This window comes from Oncorhynchus masou, chromosome 33 (genome assembly GCF_036934945.1).
Source record: "Oncorhynchus masou masou isolate Uvic2021 chromosome 33, UVic_Omas_1.1, whole genome shotgun sequence".
Taxonomy (NCBI): Eukaryota; Metazoa; Chordata; class Actinopteri; order Salmoniformes; family Salmonidae; genus Oncorhynchus; species Oncorhynchus masou.
The window spans coordinates 29,347,951-29,375,016 of record NC_088244.1 but is presented as its reverse complement, the minus strand read 5'-3'; the positions used below and the strand labels follow the sequence as shown (position 1 = coordinate 29,375,016).

Here is a 27,066-nt window from a genome sequence, read left to right as displayed (position 1 = left end):
AGGATGCACCTGAGCTCAATTTCGAGTCTCATAGCAAAGTGTTTAAATACTTATGTAAATAAGGTATTTTTTTCTTTTTTCTTTATTAGCAAACATTTCTAAAACCTGTTTTCGGTTTGTCATTATGGGCTATTGTGTGTAGATTGAGGGAAAAAATAGTCATTTAATCAATTTTACAATAAGGCTGTAATGTAACAAAATGTGGAAAAAGTCAAGTGGTCTGAATACTTTCTGAATGTTTATCTGTTTATCGATTTCTACCTTCTGTGGAGAGTTGCCTCTCTGGCCCTGCACTTAATGACTGGAATTTGGGTGTTCTCCCGAACACACAGACTAGTGAATTTATCTGTCATATGTCACACAATGGATAGTATTACATCAACAATGTCCATTATAAGGTATTCACCTTCTCGGTCTCTGTCACATAATTATACACCTGCATACATAAAAGTTGCCCCTTTTCCAATAACGTCAATGGAATCATTTGTTTTCTTCCATTAAGATTGAAGTTAGAATATCAATAGTTTTGCCTCGAGTTCTAAATTGAATTATAACATATGACATACAGAGCTAAGTATGCTCTCCAATCTGAGTAACGAAAAGCAATTTCTCCAGGGCCTGGAAATAAATGGACTTAGGGCCAACAGACTGTCTGCGACATCAAACATAGCAGTAACTGTAGACTTAGCATGACATCACTTTTAAAACGCTCAGCTCACAAGGCCAAATTAAACACACACACATGTTCTGTAACCAGTGACCTCATCCCTCCATAAAAGCTGTCTAAATATCCGTTTGTCTTTCATTAGGGGTCAGTGACTGGCTCATTGTTTCCAGCCCCCGTCAGACCGTTGAATCGTGGGTAGGATAGGAGTCTGGGTCCTGGGGGTTTAAGGAAAGGCTTCCTAGAACTGGGACGATAACCCGAAAAATGATCCACACCGACCGTACCGATCCCGTATCGCAGGCATTTTGCTGATATTGTTCATTGCAATAAGTAGCCTGTACTAGAGAAATGTGAAGTTTGAAATGAAATAAGTCTGCTAATATGGGTGATTTGTTAATTAGACAATTGATGGCTACAACCATCAAACTAGTAGAAGTACCAAGGCACTCTTCATATGCCTTTAGTAGTATGGTATGTTCAATAGAAACAAAGTTTTTAAAAACTGACACGTTCTCCTTTCTTTTTGATGACCAATTTACCCCTTTTACCAAAGGTCACCTTCTATCTACCAAAATGTACTATTGTGTACCTTAGTAGCGCTTCCCTTCCTCCTCCTCCTAAAAGTACACACTAGTAGTAGTAGTTTAAAGGATAATAAAGTAAACTGTGGGGCACATTCATTTTACAAACGTATCATTCGGTTTATTGATACTGCATCAATTCAGGCATTTTATCACAATTTATAAGGAGTTTTGGCCATATCGCCCAGCTCAGCTCAGCACAGTGGAGTATTGTTGAAGGGAGCCATAGCGATTTGCTCATTGGGCGTTCACAATCTCCAGCTTCCAAGGACAGGGTGGGTGTTTGGCTGTGGTCTCCATATGTTTATACGCCCACACTGCCACACATATCTTTCCTATTTGAGCAGTAGGCAGCTGAGCGTAGATGGGCACAGGGCGTTGGTACTCTGCCTCACTGCAATCGGCCTGTAAGCTAAACAGTGTACCAGTGTATCATAGTGTACCAGCTCCTAGTTGAGCTGTATTCATCACCACGCAGCTGACTTACAGGGGGAGTAACTGTTACTCTTTCCCCTGGACAGATATTCATCTCTAACGCAACAGCTCTTTATAGAGTTTAATATATCCCTTTGATAGGTGTTTGAATGACAATGGTATTGGCAACCCTATGTCCTGTTGAGAGAGAATGCTTGGTGTAACTGCAGTCCCGGTCGATCTGTCCTCTGCTCTGAAGGAAAAACTAAAACAGAGCGACTGGATCACTGCCCCGCTGTTACGTCACTGACACTGTCCCAGTTTCCCTGTCACCAAACACCACGACCCTCTCACCCTGAATGTCAGAGTGGCAGTGAGAACCCACACACACACAGGGCAGTACGGCACAGAGCAGCCCCCCACCCTACTCCAACACACAAACACTTACCATGTGACTCCGAATCCTAATTATCAGAATTGTGGCAAAGAGTCAGACTTTCGAGTGGATCGAGTGATCCCAGAGTTTCCATTCCCGGAGCTGCAGTCAGCGGCTAGTCAGTCCAGTGTGGGGCTAGTCAGTCCAGTCAGCTGCTAGTCAGTCCAGTGTGGGGCTAGTCAGTCCAGTGTGGGGCTAGTCAGTCCAGTGTGGGGCTAGTCAGTCCAGTGTGGGGCTAGTCAGTCCAGTCAGGGGCTAGTCAGTCCAGTCAGGGGCTAGTCAGTCCAGTCAGCTGCTAGTCAGTCCAGTCAGCTGCTAGTCAGTGCAGTGTGGGGCTAGTCAGTCCAGTGTGGGGGCTAGTCAGTCCTGTGTGGGGCTAGTCAGTCCAGTCAGCGGCTAGTAAGTCCAGTGTGGGGCTAGTCAGTCCAGTCAGCGGCTAGTCAGTCCAGTGTGGGGCTAGTCAGTCCAGTCAGGGGCTAGTCAGTCCAGTGTGGGGCTAGTCAGTCCAGTCAGCTGCTAGTAAGTCCAGTGTGGGGCTAGTCAGTCCAGTCAGCGGCTAGTCAGTCCAGTGTGGGGCTAGTCAGTCCAGTCAGCGGCTAGTCAGTCCAGTCTGGGGCTAGTCAGTCCAGTCAGCGGCTAGTCAGTCCAGTCAGCGGCTAGTCAGTCCAGTCAGCGGCTAGTCAGTCCAGTCTGGGGCTAATCAGTCCAGTGTGGGGCTAGTCAGTCCAGTGTGGGGCTAGTCAGTCATACAGCTACAGCTTTGTCTCAACATAGCTCCGGCTCATGAACTACTAGCTAGCAGGGAGGGACAGAGGAGGGAGCTTGACAGGCAGAAGGGGAACAGAGGCACAACCTGGCTCAACTCTCAACCTGTGATTTGATGGCGGAAAAACAGGCTTGGGTGGCAGTAGCTCCTTGGAGAGAGAGTGAGAGAGAGAACCTGTTTTTGTAAGGTAAAAAGTGAATTGTTTTCAACTGAATCAGCTGTACAGAATATGTGAGTAGGGATTGTTTTCATACTATAGCTCAAGGCAGAGGAAGTACGTTATGTTTGTTCTCATGTTTGTCTCTCTTTGTGTGTGTTTGTGTGTGTGCCCGCACTATGCTTGTTGTCTTGCTCATATCCTGTTTCTTCCTCTGCTGATTTTCTTATGGGATTCCTCGGTGCTGTATAATTTCTGTGGAACCTGACTTCATACAGGGGCTGCAGCTGGTTAGCTCATAGGGATTGAGAGACCGAGAGAGACAGGGATGGAAAAAGTGAATGAACTGCAGAGCATTGAGTAATGTAACAATCTTCCAAGCACCCAGAGAAATGTCAGATGGCTGCAAGCTGGGATTGGAATTCTGTAACTCTCCAAATGCTACGGACAGCGTTCTCTAGATCCGCCTCTCCCTCTTTCCCTCTCTCTTATGCCCACTTGAAAACAATCACCGATCTGTTTCTGGGGCTGTGTGGGCGTTGTTCCTAATAGCCCTGCTAGATATCTCCCCTCAGTCTCAGTCCGGCCTCCTGCCTCCTCGGGTGCACCACTCCTTACTCCCTGCTTCCTTTTCTTCAGTCTCTCCACCTAACTCTTTCTCTCCTCTCTACTCTCTAGATAACTCCTTGCTCGGCCAGGACCTGGTCGCAGTACCTGAAGTGTTCACAGGCCTCCTGCACGGATCCTCGCCCGTCTTTGACTGTCGGGAGGAGTCCATCAGCAGCCTGCCAGGTGGAGTACTGACACAGTCCAGCCAAGGCCAACAGCCGGCGCCAGCTCCAACAGCACCCGCCAAAGCAACAGAAGCTCCGCCTCCTTCAAACAATCCAATTGACATGTCTGCCGTCCTGACAGACTGTGACCCCAAAGCTATCTATGCCACCGTGTCCAAGGGGGAGCCCAGGGACAGGGACATGGGGTCTGGGGCTGTGCCTGCTGGCAGGATGCGCCCCCCTGGGGATTTGAAGCTGGCTCGCAGCTTTTCCAAGTCGGACTCAGACCTGCTGGTGTCGCCGCCTAGCGAGGAGGAGGGAGGGCTGGGCAGCCGCAGTGAGTCCGTCTCGAACTGCAGCGCAGCCAAAAAGAGGCTGGAGAAGTCGCCCTCGTTCGCCTCTGAATGGGACGAGGTAAGAGCTCAGCCTCACTGTCAGTTTGTTAGATGTTATTATATGGCTGTTGCTGTTGATACAGTTACATGCCCTCTACCATAGAAAGAACTCAGGCCCACCAGCACTATAGGCCAGGAATCCAGGGGGAATTCTATACCATAGTGTCTGAAGTGACTCTAGATCTCATCATGGAGTTTCCAGACAGAGTTGGAGGGGTTACGCTGTATTTAGCTGCTACCGTCAGGAACATTAGGCATGCATGAGTGATATCCACACAAATCCCTCTCTTTAGCCAAGTTAGCTCTCCTTCATGAAATCATTCATATCTGTCATGTTCTGCCTGAGAACTGCATAATAACCCTGCTGGAATAGGAACCCAACCCGGTCTATCACTGCAGTAAGTCATCCTGTCGGTGAGAAGATCATTTTCTTGATTTTATATATCCAACCATTCAGAACTGAAATAGCCTGTCAGAGGGGCAGATAACGAAGAATAAAGAGCCGGTGAGAGGAAGAGAGCGATTAGAAGTCACCAAAAGATGCGGATATAAAGTGAGGAAGAGAGGAAAAAGTAACAGGATAGAGATAGGCCGAGACAAAAGGTTGGAAAGTGAGAGGAGGAGAGGGCCATTGAGCTGCAGCTCTTTCCTCCATTCAGGACTGACCCCGGCTCCTCGGGTTGCCATGGCGTTACACTCCAACCTAACCTGAGCTCCCCTGGAAATGGACACACTGTTTATAGAGCTGCCTGGAATACACACACACTCTTTCCATTCAGTATTCTAAAATAGAGCCATTTACAATAATTGTTCTCTGCAACAAATTGTAAATGCATGTAACTGCATCATTATGTCATTTTGAGATGCAATCTGCATGGATCGTTGAATCCACCTTACACTTCCCTCTATTTAATGATTCAGTATTTAAATCCATTGTCTGCAAACTGTCAATGTTACAGTTCCACATGACTCTATTCCCCTGTTCTGTCTGTGGCAGAATCATGCCATGATGCATCTGTGATGCCAGGCAGAGAGAGTAAGCCAGGGGCTCAAGTAGCAGCCTCTACACAGTGACCAGATCACGTTGCTCTGCGGTCAGTTGGTGTTCCTTTACACAACTCTAGAGGTGGGGTCGATATCTTGGCTCATCTTTTCTGTGGTTAGTATGCAGGTGGCCGGTGCAGAGCCTGCCTGTGTGCCCCCGACCTTGAGTGTCCTACACAGCAGTAGACTTCTATAATGAACACAAATATAAACACAACATGTAATGTGTTTGTCCCATGTGTCATGAGCTGAATTAAAAGATCCTGGAAATGTTCCATATGCACAAAAAAGCATATTTTTCTCTTATGTTGTGCACAAATTTGTTTACATTGCTGTTAGTGAGCATTTCTCCTTTGCCAAGATAATCCGTACACCTAACAGGTGTGGCATATCAAGAAGCTGATTAAACGGCACGCTCATTACACAGGTGGACCTTGTGCTGGGGACAATAAAAGGTCACTCTAAGATGTGCAGTTTTGTCACACAACACAATGCCACAGTTTTGAGGGAGTGTTCAATTGGCATGCTGACAGCAGGAATATCCACCAGAGCTGTTGCCAGATAATTTGTTCATTTCTCTACCATAAGCCACCTCCAACGTCGTTTTAGTGAATTTAGCAGTACGTCCAACCAGCCTCACAACTGCAGACCATGTGTAACCACGCCAGACCAGTACCTCCGAATCTGGCTTCCTCGCCTGCGGGATCGTCTGAGACCAGCCACCCGAACAGCGAATGAAACTGAGTAGTATTATGTCTGTAATAAATCCCTTTTGTAGAGGAAAACTAATTCTGATTGGCCTGGCCTTTCTCCCCAAAGGGTGGGCCAGTCTCCCATGTGGGTGGGCCTCCCGTGGCTGCGCCCCTGCCCAGTAATGGGAAATCCATAGAGTAGGGCCTAATTAATTTATTTCAATTGACTGATTTCCTTGATATGAACTGTAACTCAGTAAAATCGTTGAAATTGTTCCATGTTGCGTTTTTATATTTTTGTTCAGTATAGAGGACCCCTTTTCCTGACCTCGCCAGGAGGGGTGGCGGAGCAGGAGAGAGTTGTTTTTGTTCCATCATCCAAAATAATTGATAATCGACCCCAAGTAGAACCTTTTTGTGTCCCGCCTCCATCTCAACTGAGGGGAATGATAACAACAGCTTGGCGAAAGCTCTATCCATAATGGCACCTTATTCCCTATATATCGTGCACTAGTTTTGGCCAGGGCTTTATATAGGCCTAGGGAATAGGGTTGACTCCGACTCCGCCCCAGTATTATAGCCGACAGCTGTAGAGAGGAATTGGGGGGGCAGTCAGTAAGTGTGACACACCACCACTCAGGGAACTGAACCACAGATCATTATCTCAAAACCCGGTTTATCTGAGCCAGTAACACCTCTCCTCAAAATACTCACCTATTTAATAGCCCTCATCTAGAAATACTATTTTACTCTGACAGAGTGGAGGGTGAAAATGACCTGAAGAGAACATATTTTTGAACGATGACCCCACTCATAAAATTCTGTTTGCACAGCTGTAAGACAAGACCGCTGTAAGACAAGACTGCTGTAAGACAAGACTGCTGTAAGACAAGACCGCTGTAAGACAAGACCGCTGTAAGACAAGACCGCTGTAAGACAAGACCGCTGTAAGACAAGACCGCTGTAAGACAAGACCGCTGTAAGACAAGACCGCTGTAAGACAAGACCGCTGTAAGACATGATTACGTAAACCCTACTTTCATGAAGCAACTGTTGAAATGTTTGCTCTGAACGGTCCGCTTCACAACCGTCGTCAAGGTCATTCAGAGTTCACCTTCCAAGTAGATGCGTCGTTTTCCGATATTAAGTTACTTCAGTTGACTAACAAGACTTGCATGCTCTCTCAAAGTGAACCGTCCACCAGAAGATGCGTGGAATGAACTTTTTCCCATTAGCTCAAAGTGTTCTGTCATTCCAGTCACCTCCAGCAGGCTGTATTACGACGATCACTAAGGTTCTTCTTCCTCTAGTGTAGAGCTGTCAGGCCCAAGTGGGTAATGGTCACCAGACTGAAACAGCTTGCTGCTTGAATGGTTAATTCCCCGGCTGAAACGTTCATCAATATGAGACTACTGTATAGCCTCCTGATAATATAATTATGAGTGAGACAGGAGACGGATCAGACACTATGCTGTAATTACCAACCGTTTGATTAGCAACTCATTAGCAACCTGGGTGGCAGGGGTGTTATGTACTTAAGTATAAAATACTTTAAAGTACTACTTAAGGAGGTTTTTGGGGTATCTGTACTTTACTGTTTATATTTTTTACAACTTTTACCTCATTACATTCCGAAAGAAAATGTTTACTTTTTACTCCATATATTTTCCATTGCACCCAAAAGTACTCATTACATTTTGAATGCTTAGCATTACATGAAAATGGTCTAATTCACACACTTATCAAGAGAACATCCCTGGTCATCAGTACTGCCTCTGATCTTGCAGACTCACTCAACACATGCTTAGTTTGTAAATGATGTCTGAGTGCTGGAGTGTGCCCCTGGCTATCTGTAAAAGGAAAGGGGGAAAAGAGAGAGGCCCTGTTTGGTTTGCTTATTATAAGGAATGTGAAATGATTTGTACTTTTACTTTTGATACTTAAGTATATTTACTTTTACTCAAATACGACAATTGGGTACTTTTCCCACCACTGCTAGGTGGGAGGACGCCTCGTTTAGGTTCTCTGGGCTATTGAATGCCCTGATCTGTCTTGAGTTATTGTACCACCTTTTAAGTCGTGGCGTCTTTGGATATCTGTCTCAGACACTTTTCATGTCGGTTACCAAAGATCTTTGTTCCTACAGAACCTGACGTGTCCCAGGCAGGCAACACCCATCATTTCCTTCTTGTGGGTGTATGCATAGGCTCCCTGTCACTCTCTCTGTCACCCCCTCAGCCTGCAGACTGTCAGCTGGACAGATAGGATCTCTCTTTGTGGTGTAGCAACCCGAAGAGCTGCCACACTGTTGACAGTTTTGCTCAACCACATAATGCAGAAGCTCTGAGCTGCAGTGTTCAAGATAACAGCCCAGTGCTGCCTTTCAACGCATCACACGGATTAGCATGTAGCCTATGCAAGTTATTTTATGTGGCAAGAAATAATTCATTTTTTTTTTTTGTTGCATTTTTGATGTCCTCGTCATCATGATTATTCATTGACTTTTTAAGTCTATTGAATAGTTCATCCATTTTTCTTTCACTAGGAGTGGGTGGACTATTACTAGGGCTGCGGTTCTCTGTCACCCAGGAAGTGTTGCCCTGGGTTTCAGTACACCTGACACATCATCTATTCTACAGTTTTCTTTGAAAGTGTGTCCCGAGATGAAAAAGGTGATTGAAAGAGAAGAATATTAAAAATCCTGCAGTACTCTTCAACCTATTGTAGTCCCAGAGGAGCTGGGTTAATATTAATTAGCTCTGATTCCCAGAGATCTGAACTGAAGCACACAGACTGTGCCTCTCTCTCATATGTTTCTCCTTTCAAGAAAACATCAGTCAGGAAAGTACATTGCACCACACCATTCATGGAAAATGCAAATGAAAGCAGCAGGCAGGCAATCTAACACAGGTTGGTTGTTTTAGAAGTTTCCTTGCCCTTTTGTTTAGTATTTGTACAAGTCTGTGAATGGCCGATCCTCTGAAAGTAGGGCACTTTTTCTTCCCCTTTTCTCTATTGCTGTTTCCTTCCCTCTCCTGTCTCTCTCTCTGTTGCTGTGCGAATGAGAGAAGCAGCCCGGCTAACGGGTGCAGGCGGCCATCTTGCTGGTCACGGCTGGCTGCTCTGGAACACTCTACTGAGCTGTGTGACAGCGTGTGGGCAAGGGGTCCCAGGACACCAAAAAAGCTATTTCTTTGTGTGTCTGGGTCTGCTAACTCTTCCTTTTCTTACACCCTCTTCTCTTTCTCTCTCTCTCACACACACACACACACACACACACACACACACACACACACACACACACACACACACACACACACACACACACACACACACACACACACACACACACAAAACTATAGCCTGCCTCTATATGCAAGGAGACAAGGAGATTTGACTTGCATGAGGTCTTGGCCTACGTGCCTGCATTTAAGGGTGTGTGTATCTGTTATGCTGTGTGTGTCAGGGTGGGTGGGTGTGTGTGCTTGTGTTTAAGGCGCATGCTAATGCAGGTTTGTCTTGGTCTTGGGATCAGATTGAACATGACAATCCAGGGGGCACATTGTGTGGGCCAGTTAGAGTAGACCCACAGATGGGAGGGGAGAGAGAAAGAGAAGAGAGAGAGAGAGACGTATTGACACGCTAGAGAAGAGGGCAGTCATCTAACAGCCCACTTCACTTTTGCTTCGTTTTCTGTCCCGCTCACCACGGATCCAATAACCACTATGAAGCCAGCCTTTGTGAGTATCAATTATCTGATTTACACAGCGCAGCTCATACGTCTTTTCATTTACCTGCCATTAATAGGGTTGATAAATTGTGTTGTGTAGATCTTTCTTTAAAGGGCCAATCAGCAGTTATAACAAAAACAAATTGCCTCCCCACCACTGTTTCAATAAAAAGCTGTGTGATGGGGCTGGAGAAGTGTGATCACTCTCAAATTCATAGAAATTCCTGGATGCAAGGATTGACCCATCCATAATATCAAAAAGATTGGTGTTTGTTTACAAACATTGGCGTAAAACCAGCTTATATTTTGGGTTCTCATGGAGTGTGACAGTTGAACTAAGCTCATGAAGCTCATAAGTTATATTCTTCAAGAATCAATGGGTATATATAATTAATTTATACGTCTAAAAATGGATGTAGCAAATGCTGATTGCCCCCTTAAAGATAGGCCTAGTTTCCAGATAAATATTTGCTTTTGCATTTCATTTGCTTGAAATTGGAGTATAAAATGGGAAAAGCAAACGAGAACTTTAAAGGTTTATTTTCTGTGGCATTTTAAACTCCACAGGCTGTGTTTTGGGATTGTATCCATGTTGCTAAGATATTGTTCTGCATCTGTTGGCATGTTGAATGTAAACTCTGGTTGTTTAGTGATGGTTAAGCTCTTTTCACAGACTCTCTGTGTGCCTGAGATGAGAGCGTTGGAGACCCTGGATGATAAGAGCGTTGAATCCCTCATGCTGCTCAGATCAAACCCAACTCTATATGGTGTGTCATCACCGGGGGTGGCCAGCGGGGGACTCTGTACACTAACATATTGCTCACCATATGTCTGCTGGAATGGACAAGAGTGTGATGAGGAAAGTTTAGATCAGTCATGGAAATAAAAATGCTGAAAACAAATTGGCTCCCTATTTAAAAAAATCAACAGAAGTACTAGAGTTTTGTTGCGGGTACATCTCGTGCAAAAGAATATCCCGATATGTAACTCTAGATTTTCTTTCCCCCATCACTACTATAGATGTAGGCTATAGAACAGACAATCCTCTGAAGATATTTAACGGACTCCAACTCTTTGCTGAGTGGCTGGGGGATAGAGAGGACGCTCATTCTCCTCTTTCTCTTTTTTTAAATAGTTTGGACCATGTTTGGGAGTTGCCCTCTGTAGTTGAATTCCATTCTGTTGTGCAGATTTGAGCTTTAGAGTAGAGGCCATCACAGGGCCAAAAAGTTGGATCCGTTCTGAAATGGACATGGGGCTTTCCCATCCGGACCCAATATGCTTTCCCATCCGGATCCAGACCTGGTCCTCTCTGATCCGAGTGAGGGAAGCAGCAGAAAATAACATGTTTTAAGCCGGAGCTGATAAAGTGCCAGGGAACGGAGGTAGAGAGAGGTGACGCTCTAGCAGGAACCATGCTGTTTGTGTCGGCTATCGGGAGTGTGTGCGAGTGACACGGAGAACGGGAGGGAGGGAGAGACAGCAACCAACCAAGCCGACTCGCGCCATAGTAGACTAATAGCTGCCATAGTGGATGATAAATCACCCAGCTATGATTATGTGCTACCTCTCTTGAAACGTCAACTCCATTCAGAATATAATGTAGCAGCCTACCTGTCGACTCTGGCTTGTCGTAGTCTATTCTTCCCTTTTTAACTTTTAATTCCATCTTCCATTGATTAGATATCTCCCAACTTTTGGCCCACACGGAGGCTCTATGACTGTAGCCTATTGCTGCTTTGATGACTTATGATTGGCCAACAAAAGCAAAAATCAGCAGCATACATGATACAATTTCTCTCTTTACTGCAGCAGTCACGTTCGGATCTATATGGGTCCTTCCAGACAAGTAAGTTAAAATTACACATACCCGAGACCAATGACAATCAAAACAGATCCGACAAAGACCCGTGACTTTATTTAGAACAATGGATCCGGACCTACTCGGGTCCCGGATCGGTTCTCGGTTATTCGGGTACAGGTGGATCTGTGAAAACCTCTACTTCAGAGATAGTGGAAGACATTAATATGAAGTTTGCAAGTCATTGATGGCAAGATGGTGCCATTTTCTAGCCCTTAGCCAAGTTTGACATTACTGCACTGTTGGCGCCAGAAACACAAACATTTCGCTGCATCTGCAAGTCTGTGAACGTGACCAATAAACTTGAATTTGATTTTGATTTGACATTGGAAAGAACTGTTCTACCATGATTTATCAAGTGTTCTGGGGACTGCTGATAGCTGCTGTGCATGCATCAATGTAGTCTAGAGGGGGTTGTCTTTGTGTTCAGGCTCTCTGATTGGTCTCTCCTCTCTGCTCTCTCTCCCCCTTCTCTCTTTCTCCATTTTTTTCTTTGCATCACTCTGACCAACCCCCTTCCCACCTGGCAGCAAACCCCCTTCCTCCTTAGCTGTTGACCTTTAACACTGTGCTGACCTGTGACCCATTTGGTCATTCTATCAGGCAGATGCTGCCCATAGAGACTAGAGCCCCTCACAATGGGAGACTCTCTCGGTCTATGTATGGATTCAATCTGTAAAACCCCACACAGCGCTGCAGCTATTGTTCTTCTTCTCCGATATTAACTCTCTAGTCTGTGCTGAGTTTCGCCACGAGTATCTGTCCCAGTGAGAAGCCGTCTTGGTCGTGTGTAGGTCTATAATCTACACTGAGGAACCAGAAGGCTGTTATATCCGCAGCTCAGATCGGGATGTAATTACTCAACCTTTCACAGTCTATTAGACCTGCCTGTCAAGGCCTGCAGCCTCTGAAGTGGATTGGACCAGGTATTCCCCTCTTCACCAATACAATACAATACAATACAATACAATTTCTTTTATGGATTGAGGGAACCGAAATTCCCAGGTTGAATCAAATCAAACTTTATTTGCCACATGCGCGGAATACAACAAGTGTAGACTTTACCGTGTAATGCTAACTTACAAGCCCTTTAACCCACAGTGCAGTTCAAGAAGAAAATATTTACCAAGTAGACTGAAATAAAAAAGTAATAATATAAGTAACACAATAACAATAACGAGGTTATATACAGGGGGCACCGGTACTGAGTCAGTATGCGGGGGTACAGGCTAGTTGAGGTCATCTGGACATGTAGGTGGGGGCGACGTGTCTATGCATAGGTAACAAACAAACAGCAAGTAGCAGCAGTGTACAAGAGGGTGTGGGGGGTGTCAATGTAAATTGTCTGGTTGTGATTTTTATGAATTGTTCATTAGTCTTATGTCTTGGGGGTAGAAGCTGTTGAGGAGCCTTTTGGTCCTAGACTTGGAGCTCCGGTACCACGTGCCGTGCGGTAGCAGAGAGAACAGTCTATGACTTGGGTGACTGGAGTGGTGCTAGCACAGTGCACACACTTATTTGTGTGTGTGTTTTAGGAGCTCAGCTTGGTGTGTCTACATCTGTGTGATATCACCAATCACTGCTATTTGCACCTCGGGGGCCTCATGCTGGAAGGGGGGGGTGTCAGGGTGATGTCCCGCGGCTGATGGGAGGAAATAGATTGCAGATTCCTCCGTAAGAGCCGAGGGTGTAGCATGACATTAGTCCAGCACTTTCTCCTGAGAGCAACAGCTCCTAGACAGATTACCAGTGTACAGTACAGCCACGGAGGGTGCTGGGGTCTATTGTCCAACACTGGTCATTACTAGGAACTGATGACACTTCCAAGGTTTTATTCTCAGGCAAACACAGAGCCCGGAGCCCTTAATGAAGCCACAGTCCTCTCTTCTTTATCTGGGCAGGCCACAGTTAGAGTTTTGTGTGTCCACTTTATAGCCTTCCTCCACAGGGTGATTTGATCAATCTCTCCTGTTAATTACAATGTAAGGGCTGGAAGGGAAGACATTTTACAGTCAAGCCAATGAGATTCTGGACAATGTTTGTTATAAACACGAGTGAGAAAATATATTTTGCGCTAGCTATAAATAGATATTTGGAAAATACAGTGTGTCCTTTTGAATAGTAGCCTACAACAATGTTAATGTCCTTATTACCCTTTCCTGTCTTTTATCCAGCATGGTTATTATGGTTATTACTTCTGTTGTTCAAGTTCATTGTTGTCATTATTTGTATTTATTTCTCATTACCAGCACTCCTCTATCCCGAGCGAGTTCTATATAACAACCCTGTCCCGCTTTGAAAAGAAATATCACCGTCCATGAGTGTCAAGATGGTTCATTGGATTCACATTCATGAACACATACATAGCCGATCTATCTGCAGAGATTGGTTCCCCATCAGCATGGCGATATACAATGGGAGGAGGGGCCTGTCGTTCCATGCTGTGTACATTGTGAAGATATCAATGCCGGCGCCACGTAGCGGATGACTTCATGAGGAGGGAGGGGCAGAGAGAACAGAGGGGGATCAAAAAATCTCAGTGAACCCCCCCCCACCCAATTCCACAGGCTAACCCCTCTTGTCCCCGTTCTTTTGAGCGTGCATCTGCCTCACCCTTAGTGAGCACACAGAGAGGAGCGCCAGTATGGAGGTGGCCAGCTATGGAGATGCAGCATTACATTTACATTTAAGTCATTTAGCAGACGCTCTTATCCAGAGCGACTTACAAATTGGTGAATTCACCTTCTGACATCCAGTGGAACAGCCACTTACAATAGTGCATCTAAATCATTTAAGGGGGGGGGGTGAGAAGGATTACTTATCCTATCCTAGGTATTCCTTGAAGAGGTGGGGTTTCAGGTGTCTCCGGAAGGTGGTGATTGACTCCGCTGTCCTGGCGTCGTGAGGGAGTTTGTTCCACCATTGGGGGGCCAGAGCAGCGAACAGTTTTGACTGGGCTGAGCGGGAACTGTACTTCCTCAGTGGTAGGGAGGCGAGCAGGCCAGAGGTGGATGAACGCAGTGCCCTTGTTTGGGTGTAGGGCCTGATCAGAGCCTGGAGGTACTGCGGTGCCGTCCCCTCACAGCTCCGTAGGCAAGCACCATGGTCTTGTAGCGGATGCGAGCTTCAACTGGAAGCCAGTGGAGAGAGCGGAGGAGCGGGGTGACGTGAGAGAACTTGGGAAGGTTGAACACCAGACGGGCTGCGGCGTTCTGGATGAGTTGTAGGGGTTTAATGGCACAGGCAGGGAGCCCAGCCAACAGCGAGTTGCAGTAATCCAGACGGGAGATGACAAGTGCCTGGATTAGGACCTGCGCCGCTTCCTGTGTGAGGCAGGGTCGTACTCTGCGGATGTTGTAGAGCATGAACCTACAGGAACGGGCCACCGCCATGATGTTGGTTGAGAACGACAGGGTGTTGTCCAGGATCACGCCAAGGTTCTTAGCGCTCTGGGAGGAGGACACAATGGAGTTGTCAACCGTGATGGCGAGATCATGGAACGGGCAGTCCTTCCCCGGGAGGAAGAGCAGCTCCGTCTTGCCGAGGTTCAGCTTGAGGTGGTGATCCGTCATCCACACTGATATGTCTGCCAGACATGCAGAGATGCGATTCGCCACCTGGTCATCAGAAGGGGAAAGGAGAAGATTAATTGTGTGTCGTCTGCATAGCAATGATAGGAGAGACCATGTGAGGTTATGACAGAGCCAAGTGACTTGGTGTATAGCGAGAATAGGAGAGGGCCTAGAACAGAGCCCTGGGGGACACCAGTGGTGAGAGCGCGTGGTGAGGAGACAGATTCTCGCCACGCCACCTGGTAGGAGCGACCTGTCAGGTAGGACGCAATCCAGGCGTGGGCCGCGCCGGAGATGCCCAACTCTGAGAGGGTGGAGAGGAGGATCTGATGGTTCACAGTATCGAAGGCAGCCGATAGGTCTAGAAGGATGAGAGCAGAGGAGAGAGAGTTAGCTTTAGCAGTGCGGAGCGCCTCCGTGATACAGAGAAGAGCAGTCTCAGTTGAATGACTAGTCTTGAAACCTGACTGATTTGGATCAAGAAGGTCATTCTGAGAGAGATAGCGGGAGAGCTGGCCAAGGACGGCACGTTCAAGAGTTTTGGAGAGAAAAGAGAGAAGGGATACTGGTCTGTAGTTGTTGACATCGGAGGGATCGAGTGTAGGTTTTTTCAGAAGAGGTGCAACTCTCGCTCTCTTGAAGACGGAAGGGACGTAGCCAGCGGTCAGGGATGAGTTGATGAGCGAGGTGAGGTAAGGGAGAAGGTCTCCGGAAATGGTCTGGAGAAGAGAGGAGGGGATAGGGTCAAGCGGGCAGGTTGTTGGGCGGCCGGCCGTCACAAGAAGCGAGATTTCATCTGGAGAGAGAGGGGAGAAAGAGGTCAGAGCACAGGGTAGGGCAGTGTGAGCAGAACCAGCGGTGTCGTTTGACTTAGCAAACGAGGATCGGATGTCGTCGACCTTCTTTTCAAAATGGTTGACGGAGTCATCTGCAGAGAGGGAGGAGGGGGGGGGAGTGGGAGGAGGATTCAGGAGGGAGGAGAAGGTGGCAAAGAGCTTCCTAGGGTTAGAGGCAGATGCTTGGAATTTAGAGTGGTAGAAAGTGGCTTTAGCAGCAGAGACAGAGGAGGAAAATGTAGAGAGGAGGGAGTGAAAGGATGCCAGGTCCGCAGGGAGGCGAGTTTTCCTCCATTTCCGCTCGGCTGCCCGGAGCTCTGTTCTGTGAGCTCGCAATGAGTCGTCGAGCCACGGAGCGGGAGGGGAGGACCGAGCCGGCCTGGAGGATAGGGGACTGAGATCAGCAGATGATGATGGGAAGTTTCAGATCACCTGACTGAGTCAGCCAGCGTGTCGCTAGCTGTCATAAATAGTCCCAAGCTGCCGCTTGTGTTTCTGTTCATGATTGTTATGCTATTCACATTTTTATTTTTCAGCAGAGCCTTTAGCTGCAGTATGGTTGTTTTTTTGACACCTGGAGTGTAAAAAGTGAGCCATCTCGGATGGCGCTGCATGGAGAGGTTTGTGAGTGTGTTAAAGCTGTTTCTGATCCGTCTAGGGTGATGGTGAGGCTGGTTTTTGTTCTGTATGGACTGTGTTGCTCCTCAGTGTAGGGTGTTAGAATTGGGAGATGGAGATGAGAGAGAAAGGGATCAAAGTCACTTCTATCTTTCTCACTGCATTGATGTGAAAATGCAGTGTCTTCTATGCAGGTAATCAGGATAAACTTTGAAAAGGAATAATGGAAAAGATGAGTTCAGAAGAGTAATGGCGCCCACACACTACGGCTCTTTAAATGATCAGCAGGATGGCTGTATGATGCCAGTTCATTGTTTACAAAATGGTTTTGATGCTGTAATGACCTAATATGCATTAAGACCTTAAACAGCCGGGCATCGCTTGTCAACAAAGTACTCTCTCAATTGCAGTTCAGTTTTTAATGCAGGATGTTCTTTTCAATGAGGACCTTTGCTAAAGGCCAGATGGGATTTTTGTTTTATGTTTTCCATTTTTAGGGTTGTTCATATCGGGAGGCTGGTCTGGTTTCACACATTTTGCACTGCTGGGGCCCAAAATGATTTGTGGATAGAAATGAATATGTGAAAATGAAAACAACCTGACACTCTCTCAGCAGATGCCTCCCACACGGCCTCTTCTGAGATCTCAGTCCTTTGAAAGTGTAAGAGTGCACGTCCTCCATCCATCTTCTGGTCCTCTTCTCTTCCTGTTGGTTGGGCCTTCTTCTTCTTTATGATGGAGGTGAATAGGACTTTTCTTTTTGGGAAGAAACCTTTTGGGGATGCTCTTGTAACTCATCAGTCTAACCTGTAGTCTGTTGTTCGCTGCTTTGTATGCAAGGCAAGCAACCTCGTGAGTGGGATTCCTCAAAGTATACTTGCGCTCAATTGCTAGACATTTCGCATTCACCTTGTTTTATTGCGCCCATCGTTGTTAGCTACATCTTCCCATGATGATTGAACAGTAATCACTCTCAACACTAATTTCCACTCTTATCTTTTTCCTGGGAATAATGTATGGCCTCAAGTGTCAAAACTGGCCAATGTATCCAATTAAAATGATTTCCAAGGTAGTCTTCTCCTGTGGGGCTAATGCATCACTCTCCTCTTCCACTTTAAGGTGGAGGCTGGTTCTTTGTGCTTTGACCAGAGAAGCTGACAATCACCTTTGTACAAACTGGGGAAAAGCACATATAATCAACGTCCATTATACCGGTCTAATGTGTATAATTTGGGATAACTCCCCCTCTTATTTCAATTAGTCTACTGTAGTGGTAGAGAGCAGTAGATGGTCATTTTGTGCCTCTAGGCAGCATGAAGTCTCAACCAGAGGTGAAATCAGACAATATGCTGACGTGATCTCTGAGAGGGGGGGGGATCAGACAATATGCTGACGTGATCTCTGAGAGAGGGGGGGGATCAGACAATATGCTGACGTGATCTCTGAGAGAGGGGGTTCAGACCATATGCTGACGTGATCTCTGAGAGAGGGGGGATCAGACAATATGCTGACGTTATCTCTGAGAGAGGGGGGGAGGATCAGACTATGCTGCCGTGATCTCTGAGAGGGGGGGATCAGACAATATGCTGACGTGATCTCTGAGAGGGGGGGGGGATCAGACGTGATCTCTGAGAGAGGGTGGATCAGACAATATGCTGACGTGATCTCAGAGAGGAGGGATCAGAACCGTTATCTGACCTCTCACATGGATGCAGTCAAAAAAGAATAGCGAAGGCTCTTCCATAAACCATAAAGTGCTTTAGGCAACTAAATTCCATTGCTTTTAAAGTTTTTGCCTTTTTCTTTACTACTGTGCAAAAGAACTGTTGATATTTGACCGCATCATCAAACACAAGGATTTTCACATCAAAACCATAAAATGAGTCCTGTGTGAAATGACTTCTCTCATTGAAAGTGATCGCAGATCACTGATAAAATGAAGTGTCGGTCGTGATATAACCATCCGTTCCAAACTATGAAAAAGGGGCCTCATGTAGGAAAAGAGCCTGTCTCTCATGACAGAGCACATACTATCCTGTACGGTGGAGATGGCTGACAGCTCTGACAGCAGTCTTTGTTGGCCCTCCTCTGTCCCCAATCCCAGGGCCGGGCCTGGAGGAGGGCGGGCTGTGACAGTGGTCTGTGGTGTGTGTGACAGGTGTAATCTTCCTGCTGTACGGTCCACTGCTGCTGTTTCTTCGCTGTGCTGCTGAATGGGTGTGGAAGAGATGGCTCTGGGGGTGTCTGCGAGGGGGTGTGTGGGTTTGCTTTCATGTGCATGGGTGAATCATCTGTGTACCTGTGTATCATCGCTGTAGTATAGGGGGACGATGCATGAGATGGGGAAGGTGTGTACTGTGTGTGTCAGAGGCATGCTCAGTTGTGGTATAATCCGTAACAAGTCTCTCTTGGGTTTGCATGTATCGCCTGGTGGTGGTCATATTGTGCACTATTGTACATTTACAAAGCAGACAGCAGGAAACCCAAAGGTCCCAGACGTAGAGAAATAAAACCAACATCGTCTTTATGATGCAACTCCAGTTCCTTTTCTTCAGTAAAATGTGGTTTCTGCCCCGCTGAAGTCTGATTCAGTTTGCCACTAATTACTAGAATGCTGTAATATTAAGCCTAGCTACATTGTTACATTGTTTTGACTGCAGGCTGCAAAGACTTGACATTTTGTCCCTCAAAAAATACAGCTGTAACATGATGTTCACATAGTCATTTTGTATCAATTCTTACTAATATTGGTTAGACAATTCTCTTCACACAGCCCCCAGGCCTCAGTCTGGCCAGCAAGATTGTACATTATTTGTCTACCATTATCTTAAAAGTGTTCAGTGTTTATGTGAAGTCATGATAGCAAAGTTCTGCTTTGATAAGGTTTCATTGGGGGCTACTGTACTGCAGTGTTTGGTTTCAATGCATGGAGGTAACTCTTGTCCCCTTGGTGGTGAGAGGTGTGGCAGCCATCTTGTCTTTTCCTCTGACACGCTACTCTGTTCCCCTCCTCAGATTGAGAAGATCATGACGTTGATTGGAGCAGGCATTGATTTCTCTAGAGACCAGCAGTACTCTACACCAGGTAAGATGAGTCGCTCACCCTACGCATTTTACGTGACTAAAGATATTATAATAGCATATGCAATTCATCTACTTATTCCACTTAGTGAAGATGGTACAGGTAAAATTTCCCCTGTCACTTTTATTTAAGAACATCCATACTTAAATTCCCTGCTCTGTTATTGAAAACTGGATTTTCAAGTAAGCCTATTCTAATATACACTCCATGACTAAAAGTATGTGGACACCTACCTGTTCATCAAACATCTCATTCCAAAATCATTGGCATTAATATGGTGTTGGTCCCCCCTTTGCTGCTATTACACCTTCCACTCTTCAGGTAAGTTTTTCCACTAGATGTTGGAACATTGCTGCGTGGACTTGCTTCCATTCATCCACAAGAGCATTAGTGAGGTTGGGTACTGATGTTGGGAGATTAGGCCTGGCTCGTAGTCGGCGCTCCAATTTATCCCAAAGGTGTTGGATGGGGTTGAGGTCAGGGCTCTGTGCAGGCCAGTCAAGTTCTTCCGCACCGATCTCGACAAACCATTTGTGTATGGACATCGCTTTGTGCACGGGGGCATTGTTATGCTGAAACAGGAAAGGTCCTTCCACAAACTGTTGCCACAAAGTTGGAAGCACAGAATCGTCTAGAATGTCATTGTATACTGTAGTGTTAAGACTTCCCTTCACTGGAACTAAGGGGCCTAGGACCAACCAAGAAAAATAGTCCCAAACCATTATTCCTACTCCACCAAACTTTACAGTTGTTCTCCTGGCATCTGCCAAACCCAGATTCATCCGTTGGACTGCCAGATGGTGAGGCTTGATTCATCCCTCTAGAGAACGTGTTTTCACTGCTCCAGAGTACAATGGTGGCGAGCTTTACACCACTCCAGCCGACACTTAGCCATAGAAACCCATTTCATGAAGCTCCCGGCGAACAGTTATTGTGCTGATGCTGCTTCCAGAGACAGTTTGGAACTTGTTAGTGAGTGTTGCAACTGAGGACAGGCGATTTTCACGAGCTACGCGCTTCAGCACTCAGCGGTCCCGTTCTGTGCTTGTGTGGCCAACCACTTTGCGACTGAGCCGTTGTTGCTCCTAGATGTTTCCACATCACAATAACATCACTTACAGTTGACTGGGGCAGCTCTAGCAGGGCAGAAATTTGACAAACTGACTTGTTGGAAAGGTTGCATCCTATGATGGTACCAAGTTGAAAGTCACTGAGCTCTTCAGTAAGGCCATTCTACTGACAATGTGTGTCTATGGAGATTGCATGGCTGTGTGCTCGATTATATACACCTGTCAGCAACGGGTGTGGCTGAAATAGCCGAATCAACTCATTTGAAGGGGTGTATTTTGCATACATTTACATACTTTACATAAACATGACAACTCATTCTCGTTAAGACTCCCAAAAGCATTCTTTCTGATGTCCAGCTTGGCATTAGAAAGATGGTGGGTATATATATATATATATATATATATATATATATATAAATATAAATATAAATATAAAAGAAATAAATGAGTTTCTCTCCTCTAGATTTGATCTCCCTTTTATCCTCTTGTGTAATACAATCCATCCCAGTTATAATGATGTGCTCTGTGAATCCAACCCTGCGTCCCTGATGCTTTATGATTACAACTCTTCATTACCCAATTGGCTGTTTTGACCCAGATGATTCAACAAGTACCTCGTGATTTTTTTTTTTAGTTTGTTCCATTTCATAGCTTTCTGTTTTCTTCAAAGCCACATCCATTAGTCTTAATAAAGTGTAATAATAAAGTGCTGGATTTGTTGTTCACGCCATGGAATCCTATTTGTGTGTGTGTGTGTGTCTAGTCATTCTGTTAGGGAAGTCACCACCACCACTTCATGTGTATACTATTTGGGCTTTGTAATGGTCCCTGGAGACCAGTCATTTGATCCAATGCGAATGGCTTAAAGCCGGGGAACTGAGCCGGCTATTGAAAGATACAGTACATACCTGAATAATGATAGCCACACTGGCGCTATAGAGAGCGTGTGGGAAGTGATGAATGGAGTGATGTTAGTGATGACTGAGCCAGAGACACAAAGGTACCATCCGGGTGGGCAGCTGGCTCTTTGAATAGCACATAAGAGGGACCTATTATACAAGTGGGTCAGTCACAAGAGATTACTTTAGTGCCAGTGAAGGACATGGCTTTATTTTGAATGTAGATCGATAGTTGAGTTGAATCGACCATTGTCAGAAATGACCTTCAACAATTCCCAGTGTGTTCTACGTAGCCTACGCAGAAGGTTTACTGTAAAGACATGGATCCGTTTGGCTCACACTGTGGCTCGCCTTGGTTTATAGGCTGTCTATTCAGACACTTTTCTGACCCAGATTGGTACTCCACTTCTGCTGGTTTTGCCCATGTTTCCTTTGTGGCTGTAGGACAAAATGGCTAAACTAGGAAGGGACCAGGTGTATTACCGTAAACTGCAGTGAATAATGTATACCACACATGTTAGCCTGCAATACAGTCTGCAGCACTCCTATAGCATGAAGCTGGCCTGTCCTTTAGGTCTGATGGATGGTCACGCGGGGACCATGGGACTGTGGTAGTGAACCAGAACCATGTCCTCCATCCCTGTCAGCCTCCTCCCCCATCCTCCCATTTTCTTCTCTACAATATGCTTCTCCCTTAAAGTCACAGAAGGAAGATGAACTAGCCTAACCCAGACTCTTAAGCCGACGGCTATATTCCAATGAGAAGAAAAAAAGAAAACCGTTGGCCATCTCGTTATTGCATTCTGGCATTTTTTTGCTTGTTTGTTGTGGTCTGCTTTGAAGTGAGCTGTTAAAATATTAACAGGCATGTATGTTAGGGGATGAGCTCATGTTCCCTTGCAGACTTGCAGGAATTAGGCAAGCCCACTGCAGCTGTTGTTATTACCCTGGCCTGCTCCTTCTGTGGTTGTTTGGGTTGTTAACCTGCCTCTGAATTAGTCTACATCAACTACAGCATCTTAACCACCAGCTAGACCTGCTTCGCTCCCACCATAGAGGTGAAACTGGTGTTATCTCTATGGCTCTCACTCCCCCAGCACTATCTCAATGAACAGTAACGGTGCTGAGGTAAAATCACTGGCCAAGCCAGGGGGAAAAAGCCATATTACAACCAATATGTTGTGAGAATTGTGTTGTTTGCTCTATAACCTGCTAGTTCATATAACTTGCCACCGTGATATATATATAATCTGATACAATAAGAAGACGCAGTTGCAGAATACATTAAACTACACCTTTGTTTCATCACAAAAACTGAGAGCAACATCTGTCTGGTGAAGTCCACATAATCCAGGTAGAATCAGGAATTCCCCAGGGAAGCTGTCTAGTCCACTTACTTTATTCAATCTTTACTAGCGACATGCCACTGGCATTGAGTAAAGCCAGTGTGTCTATGTATGCGGATGACTCAACACTATAAACGTCAGCTAGTACAGCGACTGAAATGACTGCAACACTCAACAAAGAGCTGCAGTTAGTTTCAGAATGGGTGGCAAGGAATAAGTTAGTCCTAAACATTTCAAAAACTAAAAGCATTGTATTTGGGACAAATCATTCACTAAACCCTAAACCTCCACTAAATATTGTAATGAATAATGTTTAAATTGAGCAAGTTGAGGTGACTAAACTGCTTGGAGTAACCCTGGATTATAAACTGTCATGGTCAAAACATGTTGATACAACAGTAGCTGAGATGGGGAGAAGTCTGTCCATAATAAAAGAGCTGCTCTTCCTTTTTAAGAACACTATCAACAAGGCAGTTCCTACAGGCTCTAGTTTTGTCACACCTGGACTACTGTTCAGTCGTGTGGTCAGGTGCCACAGAGGGATTTAGGAAAATTAAAGTTGGCTCAGAACATGGCAGCACGGCTGGCCCTTAAATGTACCCAGGGCGCTAACATTAATGATATGCATGTCAATCTCTCATGGCTCAAAGTGGGGGAGAGATTGACTTCATCACTACTTATTTTTGTAAGAAGTGTTGACAAGCTGAATGCACCGAGCTGTCTATTTAAACTAGAGGTTGACCGATTAATTAGGAAAGATTTCAAGTTTGCATAACAATCGGTAATCTGCATTTTTGGACGTTGATTATGGCCGATTACATTGCACTCCATGAGGAGACTGCATGGCAGGCTGACTACCTGTTATACGAGTGCAGCAAGGAGCCAAGGTAAGTTGCAAGCTAGCATTAAACTTATCTTATAAAAAAACAATCAATCTTTACATAATCTCTAGTTAACTACACAGATTATGATATTACTCGATTAACTAGCTTGTCCTGCGTTGCATATAATCAATGCGGTGCCTGTTAATTTATCATCTAATCACAGCCTACGTCAACTTCGCCAAACGGGTGATGATTTAACAAAGGTGCATTTGCGACAAAAAGCACAATCGCTGCACGAATGTACCTAACCATAAGCATCAATGCCTTTCTTAAAATCAATACACAGATGTATATATTTTTAAACCTGCATATTTAGTTAAAATAAATTAATGTTTGCAGGCAATATTACTAGGGAAATTGTGTCACTTCTCTTGCGTTCATTGCACGCAGAGTCAGGGTATATGCAACAGTTTGGGCCGCCTGGCTCGTTGCAAACTAATTTGCCAGAATTTTACATAATTATGACATAACATTGAAGGTTGTGCAATGTAACAGCAATATTTAGACTTGGGGTTGCCAACAGTTCGATAAAATACGGAACGGTTCCGTATTTCACTGAAAGAATAAACATTTTGTTTTCGGAATGATAGTTTCCGGATTTGACCATATCAATGACCAAAGGCTCGTATTTCTGTGTTTATTATATTATAATTAAGTCTATGATTTGATATTTGATAGAGAAGTCTGACTGAGCGACGGTAGGCAGCAGCAGGCTCGTAAGCATTTATTCAAACTTTACTGCGTTTGCCAGCAGCTCTTAGCAATGCTTGATCACAGCGCTGTTTATGACTTCAAGCCTATCAACCCCTGAGATTAGGCTGGCAATACTAAACTGCCTATTAGAACATCCAATAGCCAAAGGTATATGAAATACAAATGGTAGAGAGAGAAATAGTCGACGCGTCATAATTCCTATAATAACTGCAACCTAATATTTCTTTACTGGGAATATTGAAGAACTGAGAATATTGAACCACCAGCTTTCATCTGTTCTGAGCATAGCTTAGCTTTCTTACATGGCACATATTGCACTTTTACTTCTCAGACACTGTGTTTTTGCATTATTTAAACCAAATTGAGCATGTTTCAATATTTATTTGAGTCTAAATTTATATTATTTATGTAAGTTCAGTATTGTTGTAATTGTCATTATTTCAAATATATATATATCGGTATCGGCTTTTTTTGGTCCTACAATAATCGGCATCGTATCAGTGTTGAAAAATCATAATCGGTACGATAATCATAATCGGAACGATAGAATTGTACCTTGTCAGCTTGGGGATTCGATCCAGCAACCTTTCAGTTACTGGCCCAACACTCTAACCACTAGGCTACCTGCCGCACAGTACTAGAGTCATGACTCAGATTTTATATATATATATATATATATATATATATATATATATATATATATATATATATATACATATATATATATATATATACATATTATGAAACAGCAGGAACTAAAGAGACGCACACAGAAAAAGACACACATACGCACACACATTCTACACACACATTTTGTATTATATATGATGTAATAATGGTGTAGTGGTGTAATAATGTTTTATCTTTTGTTTTATGTGTGCTGTAAGTGCCTTAATGTGTTTGGACCCCAGAAAGAATTGCTGCTGACTTGGCTAATAGGGAGCCCTCATAAATTCAAAGCATTTGAAATGTAACAAACAGTTGCTTGACCATGCTGTAGGTCATGTAAGTAAGTGTTTCTGACATTTTTGGACTATTTAATAATAATAATAATAATAATAATATTGAGCCTTTTATTTAACAATTCAAGCCAGTTAAGAACAAATTCTTATTTACAATGACGGCCTACACCGGCCAAACCCGGACGACGCTGGGCCAATTGTGCGCCGCCCTATTGGAGTCCCAATAACGGCCGGATGTGCTACAGCCTGGATTCGAACCAGGGACTGTAGTGATGCCTCTTGCACTGAGACGCAGTGCCTTAGACCGCTGCGCCACTCGGGAGCCCTGTTTACTAAACAACCAATGATTTAGAACCATATTTTAATTTATTTCAACATCATCAAATCACCTATGCTTAGTTTAATACAGTGAAAACGAAAAGATACCAAAAACTATTTAGTCCAATCAAAGTTAGCGAATTATGTGGCTGTCCATGGTACTGATTTGTGTAATGTGTGTGCATGTACTCCAAAATATACATGTGGCTCACCCTACTTGTAGAGAAACGCCAATGACATCCTCCTCTCTTTCATGTTGACAAAAGGGTCTATGACTCTCATACAGTACACACTTTTTTTAGTTTTTGTTGTCCATCTAACTACATATTGAACTTCCATCCTCTCAGGCCAGGTGACAATGTATGAATTTATGGTTGGCCGGTATGGAGAATAAAGTAAAACCACAAGTCCAAATCCAAATCTCCATCCATGGCTAATTTTGGAAATTGATTTTAGCTAGGTAGCTAGCCACCAGAGGACAACAAGATGCAACAATTTTTCAACACTTTTGTTGTTGTTGGTGCACCAGGACCATTCACAGTTGCGCTCACTCAGTTTAACTCAATGCTGATTGGCTATTATTTAATTAAAAACAATATCAAGGGAGGCCAAATGCTTGCTGGCTTCCCTTGCATTCAATGTTATGGGCGGCAACAATGTGACCAGACAGCATCAGATAGATGGGCTTGGACTACAGAGGCAGAGGGGCTCCGTCTTGCTCGCTCTAATGCTTTCTCCGGTGAGATACATTCAGCCTCTTACGAATTGAAGGAACATTATGAAACGCAGAGAGACACAAGAAGCCTGGCCACTGCTGTCAGGAGATCATCATGGGACCTGCAGCAGGAAATACTTATTTGAGAAAGGCTCTTTTTTTATGCTCACCACGTGAAGAGGCACTGTACTGTTGTCTCTCTCTCCTCTGATCGAGCCCTGTGTGTTCCTCTTTCTTCACAGTGGTGGTGGTAACTAGCAGGGGTTGCTGTGAAGTTCCCTGCTGCTGTTGTCTCTCTCTCCTCTGATCGAGCCCTGTGTGTTCCTCTTTCTTCACAGTGGTGGTGGTAACTAGCAGGGGTTGCTGTGAAGTTCCCTGCTGCTGGTCCCTGTAATATCGGTCCCAGCGCCCTTGTCCTTCATTTCCTGCTAGCTGATGAGTTTCTTAGCAAGGACAGATGGAGAGGTTTCCAGAGTATGAAAACAAAAGAAACGGATTGAGATCAGAAGAGCAGGGAGCAACAGTGGATGTAGT

The 27,066-nt window shown here is 44.9% G+C and overlaps 1 protein-coding gene across 10 annotated transcripts in view; it reads left to right on the top strand.

Moving 5' to 3' along the window:
* The window catches only part of LOC135528211 (ankyrin repeat and SAM domain-containing protein 1A-like), a 118,239-nt gene that overhangs the window by 67,610 nt on the left and 23,563 nt on the right, over positions 1–27,066 (top strand). For 8 of the 10 annotated variants that reach the window (XM_064957145.1, XM_064957147.1, XM_064957143.1 and 5 more), the window contains 3 exons: positions 3,700–4,208; positions 17,159–17,203; positions 19,558–19,627. In XM_064957145.1, coding sequence (XP_064813217.1) covers positions 3,700–4,208; positions 17,159–17,203; positions 19,558–19,627 — 624 coding nt within the window. The remainder of the gene's footprint in view (positions 1–3,699; positions 4,209–17,158; positions 17,204–19,557; positions 19,628–27,066) is intronic. The other 2 variants (XM_064957146.1, XM_064957141.1) reach the window with 1 other exon arrangement.